Raw genomic sequence first — 6,000 nt, forward strand, 5'->3', positions numbered from 1 at the left:
TTGGCATGAGCCCTCATTTCCGTTGCATGCAAATTTCTAGACCGAAGACCATTTCGGCCCTGCTTTATAGAAAGCATAATAACGTTCGGGCTGAGTTTGCCAGTTTTATATGACCAAGAGTTCTAAAGCAACTCGTCCTGAACAAAGATCACAGAAAGAAGCAATTCTTGTGAATTGGGGAAAAATATGGAATAAATTTTGTCCAAAGTAGTTATTTGATTAATTTTCTTGGAAAATTTATTTAAATATATTTTCTGTAAAGTAATGCCCTAAAAGTTATATATTTTCGAATGTAACATTTTCCTTGTCAAGGAAAGTGTAGCAAGAGTGATCTTAGGTGGAAAAATGTGTGTCAAAAAGCGGCTATTCGGGTCAATCATGCAGACAACATACTAGAAAATCAACCATTTGTAGACCTGAAAATTATGCTTCGGCAAATGCTGTCTCCCCTGTCACACTTTCATATTATTGTATTTGATTAAGGACATATCTTGCGACTCCTATTGTGCAAACATTTCAACAAACTGGACGGATCGGTTCATCTCAATCAACTGTCGATCAAAGCATAATTGAGATGCGGTGATCCTCCACTCAGCCTCGGAGGTTCAATCGTATGGCAGTTGTTCTTGCTAAATTCATGCAGTCTTGTAATTAAAGAATCTCCTTTTTGCCGGACGAATCCTCGATGAAATTTTGCTGGGAATCGGTCAAGTTCAACGCACGATCTTCATCGGCCTCATCATCTCGTTGTCCTCGTGGTCCAAAATCTGCAAAAAACATTTTCAAAGGATAGAACGCAAAATGGCAGAAATCTTGTTCAGGACAGACTGATAGAGTGGTGTACGGATTACAGAAACCGATCAGATTAGCTCGGCAGATCGACAGCAAGACTTACATGGCAGTGGTACACGTAGCCGGGTCCGGTGGTGACGTCGAAGGGGAAGCGGCTCTCCTCCGGCGACGCGTCGGCGGACGACAGCGGCTTGAACCGCACGAGCATCCTGGTCACCGCGCCGGGGCGCACCTTGAAGACGTTCTTCCACCCGCGCTCCTGCCGCGGCACGGCGTGCCTCCGCCCGCCGGCGAGGTGCCGGTCGATCCCGCACGCGCGCGCGTCGTTCCGGCGCACCATGCAGTCCCTGAACTCGACGACGCGCCGGAGCGACCGCTGCTCCAGCACGGCGAAGAGCGCCAGGTGCACGTGCAGTGGGTGGTTGTCGTCGGTGAGGTTGATCACCTCCCAGAGCTCCGACGTGCCCTCCCGCGGCGTCTCCGTCACCGGGTCCATGTACGACCGCGCGTTCAGGTACAGGTGCGTCGGCTCGTCCGTGCCGTTCTTGGCGTACTCGTACATGGTGATGCGCCGCGTCGTGGCCGCCTCCCGCGCGTCGGGCCTCGGATAGTGCGGCATCAGCGCCGCCGGCACGGCCGAGGTGTCCGGCGGCTCCTCCGCGGCGGCGTCCTCGATCAGGAACTTCATCACCGCCACGGTCTCCGCCTTGTCGCCGGGGTCGCCGGGGTACGGGGCCGGGGCGTCGTCGCTCAGCACCGCCGCGCCGGCGGCCGCCTCCGCGAAGTCGACCACGACGTCGGCGATCTCGGACGGCGCGACGAGGAACGCGTCGGTCGCCACCGGCCGGGGGAGGTACACCGAGTCGGACCCGACGTGCACGAAGCGGAGGCCGGCGGACAGGCGGAGCCGGAAGAAGCGCGCGTTGCTGGCGTTGAGGATGCGGAAGCGGTAGCGCCGCCGCCGCACGCGGAGGTACGGCCACGCCTTGCCGTTGACGACGACGACGGCACCGAAGTACTCCGGCTGCCACTGCGGGTGCACGTCGGGGTTGTTGCCGGTGCGGTTCATGAAGAGGGCGCCGTCGGCGCGGAAGTTGCGGTCGAACAGCACGAGGTTCCGGTCGAGAGCCGCCCCCGACGGCAGGTTCAGGGGGCCCTCCTCGCCGGGGCTCGCCACGCGGTACGCGCCCATGAGGCCGGCGAGGATGTTGACGCGCGTGAGGCCCATGGCGTGGTCGTGGTACCAGAGGTTCCCGGGCGGCTGCCGGTTCGGGTACGCGTAAGGTGGCGGCGAGAAGCGCGGGCCCGTGGCGGCGAGGCCGGCGGTGAACCAGGCCAGCGAGTGGCCGTCGGAGGAGGAGTGCTGCACGCCGCCGTGGAGGTGGACGACGGTGGGGACGCCGCGGGCGCCCGGCGCCACGGCGGTGGTGAGCGTGGCGTCCCACGGGAGGAAGTGGCGCGCCGGGAGGTGGTTGACCCACGTCACGTGCGTGGGGACGCCCCGCATGGCCTCGATGGTGGGGCCCGGCACCGTGGCCGTCTCCCTGCTGGCGCCGTAGGCGAAGACCCGCGTCGCCGGAAGGTCGCGGTGGAATTTCTGACACAAGACACAAGTGGCATGGAGAAAAATCAATAACTTCTCTTTTAAGAAAATAAAAAATTCAGACAGTAGATTCTTACTTTAGAGTAGAAAATTGCTTGCAAAAAATAAATGGCTTTCAAATTGATCTCAAAAATGGAAAATGGCTTTGAAATTTTCTAGCATTGCGATGCTGACACCGAGGGCAAACCCACATGATTACGAAATCTCCAAAAGCACTGGCTGGAAGACTGGAAGTTGAATGGGCTCCGAAAGTCTGAATAATTGTCTGCCATTGATGATAAGGTGGGGGCCGCGGCCCATGATCGAGCGTGAGTGGTAGTCGTGGCCCGTGAATGTGATCCACGATGCAGACTGGTGTCTTCACTTCACCGTTCGTCAGAGACTTGGTGCTTCTTACAGTTCTACGCTTGAGAATTGAGAAATGATGTGAACAATTGTTCTGAATTTCTGATGAATTATGTGTGCAGAGGAAGCTACTAAACTGGACTAACCGACACGACCGTGCTATTTCTTACAAGCATGGATTTATCTCATTAGTTCAGTTAACAGGTTCTTCCAGAACCTCCAAAGAGGGAAGCCGGGGCCCTTCTAAGGAGCTAACGACGACCGTAGTGCATGACAGCGCAGTGTCATCTTACTACTTCTGATCCAAATATGCTCTCTTTTTTCCTATAAAAAGTTCCTAGAGATCACCTAACAGTCTTCGCTTTGATTTGTTAACTAGCCGATGAGCTTAAGAACGATTTTCTTGTAAAGGGCCGAGAAAAGAACACTTCTACTTTGTCAACATGCTGCACCTTTGCGTATGAGTATGTGCAATCTTTTCGATTACAAATTCAGACTTCCATGTCCCTTTTATTTTCTGAAGGGGAATGTCGCTTTTAAAGACGATTGATTCAGACTTGAGAAACACCAGAACTATCTAGTTAATAAGCTCCCACTGAGACTGCCCTAAGCACACCACTTACAGATCAGGTCTAGCTAACTATCGCGTTAAGGCCTCCTTCATCGGCCTTGGCGAAATCGCCGGCTGAGGTGGAGCAAACATTGATTGAAAAGATACAAAATTGGTTCCAGCACTCATCGATCTCCGCGCCCCCTCTCACATTGTCTCGGGAGAGAAGTCATCAGCTAGCGGCGAGATAAGAGTCAGTCTAGTACTTTTAGCATTTCTCTCTCTGCCACATATCTTGATACTGGCGATGTCGCCGATTGTTGGAGAAGGCCTAACTGTCAACAGTCATCACCTAATTATTCCTAGCTAATGGACGACCAAAATACCCACGGAATTAAAATAACCCACCACTGCCATTCAAGTTTGCTACGAGAGTGTAGAGTGGCAATAAAGGGCATAATTGGACAATTATCTTCCAGAAGCAATAAGCTATAGCCCTTTCATGATATGGAGATCCCCATGCTTTTAGACCAGCTTTCAAGTTTCAACTATCCAGTTTCTATTGTAGCTATTCGAGCAAAATTCTTTTTAGTTCTAATTAATTTTCCGTACCATCATGAGTCAGCATTTGCCCAGTCCTTGATAACAGAGTCAACAAGCACACTGAACAGAAGTCCATGCGCAGTTGGACAAGCTAATACTAAAGTTTAGCACTTTAAACATTAGCACTTGGATTCAAACATCTTCTAAGTTGGACAACATTAGCACTTGGATTCCTCTAAGTTGAACGATCTTCTTGTTTCACAAAAAGGCCATAAGAACATGTGGAACAAACTTTGCAAGATACAATTATATGCATATATATTCTCTAAGAAATCACCCAAAAATTAGTGTAATGGAGAGTATATCGACCGAGTTTCACGTACTCAGATTTCTAGCAGTGCTTACCCAGCTGGTGTCGTACATGCCGATGGTGAGGTTGCCGGCGACGAGCGCGCCGCCCTCCGCGACGCCGTACCCGCGCAGCCGCGGCATGTCCGGCAGCTCGTCCACGAACTTCTCCAGCCCCCGCGGGTCCAGAATGGCGGCCCCGCCACCCCTCTGCCGTTCGCCCCCACCGAGCACCGCCGCCGCCTGCAACGCCACCGCCACCGCGAGCAAGCAAGCGGACCTCCGATCTTCCCCCATGGCTGACTGAAACTCCGAGCAACCTGATCACCGACGGTGTGGAGGAAGAAGAGAGGTTGGCCGCCGGGGATTGGAGGATCGGAATGGGGGTGGAGGGCTCCGACTTTGCTGCCGCCGCTGGTGCCCACGGATGCACCGCCCGGCCCTGCGCTGTTTGTCGCCTGGTTCTTGGTTCTGAGGTGACCAGTGACGAGAGAACTCTAGTGGCCGCCGGGGGGGTGCAGGAATCGCTATCGCTTTAGACTTGGGAGTGTCATTGGTTTGTAGTGGTCGTGGAATTTCACTTTTGCTGGGGGGAAGATGTGGCCTTCTGCTCTCCTCTCGGATCAATTATCAGCTCGTTTCAAGCATAATTTTTTTTCGAGTATTCAAGCATAAAATTTTCATCTTTTTATGCTTGTTTACGCGTTTTCAAACATAAAAAATGGAATAGTGCAGTGGTAGCTGTCAGCCAATATTTCTCTGTGAGTAACGAGAGTACTCTTTCCTGCCTGTGATGAGTGAATTGTCAACCGTACGGTGTGATCGTGCGCTTGGTCTTTAGATTGCAGGTACACGGGCGTCGAGTGTCGACGGAGAGTTGCCGTGGAGGAGCTCGGGCCGGGCGGCAGCTGTGGCGTCCATTTCTGGATCGAGGGCGCAAGCGGCGACTGAAGGCGGGTTTCTTGGTTTGCGCCCCAAAACCAAGGAGGCAGACGGCGGTTGAATACGCCAAGTCGTGGAGGCACGGGCGTCGGTCTCGGGACTGGCGGAGGCGACGGGCGTCGACGGCGTCTAGGGCCTCGCTGCGGGCGAGGAGGTGACGGGCGTCGGGCGGCGTCTAGGGCCGTCAGAAGGCCGAGGCGGGAACGGCGTCTAGGACCACGGTGTGGAGGCGGGAATCTTCCCGCGCGTGAGGTTTTGGCGGTTTTCTCAAAACCGGCCACCTACCCGGGTTTCGCGGACCCTCCAAAACCGCGGACCAGATCTTCATCAAGATGGCGGCATCATGGAGAAGACTTCGTTTCGAAGAAAGAACCTCAGCCATCAGATGGGATCGTGTACAGGGGGATACTGCAGACCAACCGGTCTGACCGGTCCCTGGCACCGGTCTGATCGGTCTAACCGACCGGTCTGACCGGTCTAACCGACCGGTCTGACCGGTCCATGGAACCGGTCTGACCGGTCTCCGCGGGTATAAATACCCCTTCACTTGTATTAGGTCGTGTGGCTTTTGTAACTCGTCCGTGAATTGCTCTTTCTCCCAGGCCGCCACCCATGTGTCTCTCACCCCCCCCGTTCTTTCCTTTAGAGTAGAATTAGTCTATGGATTTGTGAGACTTTGTGTTGGATTTGATTGGGAAAGGAGGCCCTATCCTCCTCGCGCCCTCTGGGTTTTTTTGAATCAATCCAATCCCCTCGTTTTTGTGCCCTTGTGTGATGGATTTTGATTTCGTTTTTGGTGCACAAGATTGCGAGGATTCTACGAGCTCTTTGTTGTGATTCCCGTGCTTCTAGTTCTATCCCAAACCCTCTGGAATCA

At 53.7% G+C, this 6,000-nt stretch overlaps 1 protein-coding gene across 1 annotated transcript; it reads right to left on the bottom strand.

Annotated features, from left to right (window-relative positions):
- Positions 1–390: 390 nt before the first annotated feature.
- On the bottom strand, positions 391–4,705 carry LOC120706137 (multicopper oxidase LPR1 homolog 2-like). Its single transcript, XM_039990710.1, has 3 exons — positions 4,239–4,705; positions 896–2,389; positions 391–767 (listed from the first exon to the last, which is right to left on the bottom strand). Exons 1-3 carry the CDS (start codon positions 4,476–4,478, stop codon positions 714–716), a joined length of 1,788 nt encoding a protein of 595 aa, XP_039846644.1. The 5' UTR covers positions 4,479–4,705; the 3' UTR covers positions 391–713.
- Positions 4,706–6,000: the final 1,295 nt, after the last annotated feature.

The sequence above is a fragment of the Panicum virgatum genome, chromosome 5K, assembly GCF_016808335.1.
Source record: "Panicum virgatum strain AP13 chromosome 5K, P.virgatum_v5, whole genome shotgun sequence".
Classification (NCBI taxonomy): Eukaryota; Viridiplantae; Streptophyta; class Magnoliopsida; order Poales; family Poaceae; genus Panicum; species Panicum virgatum.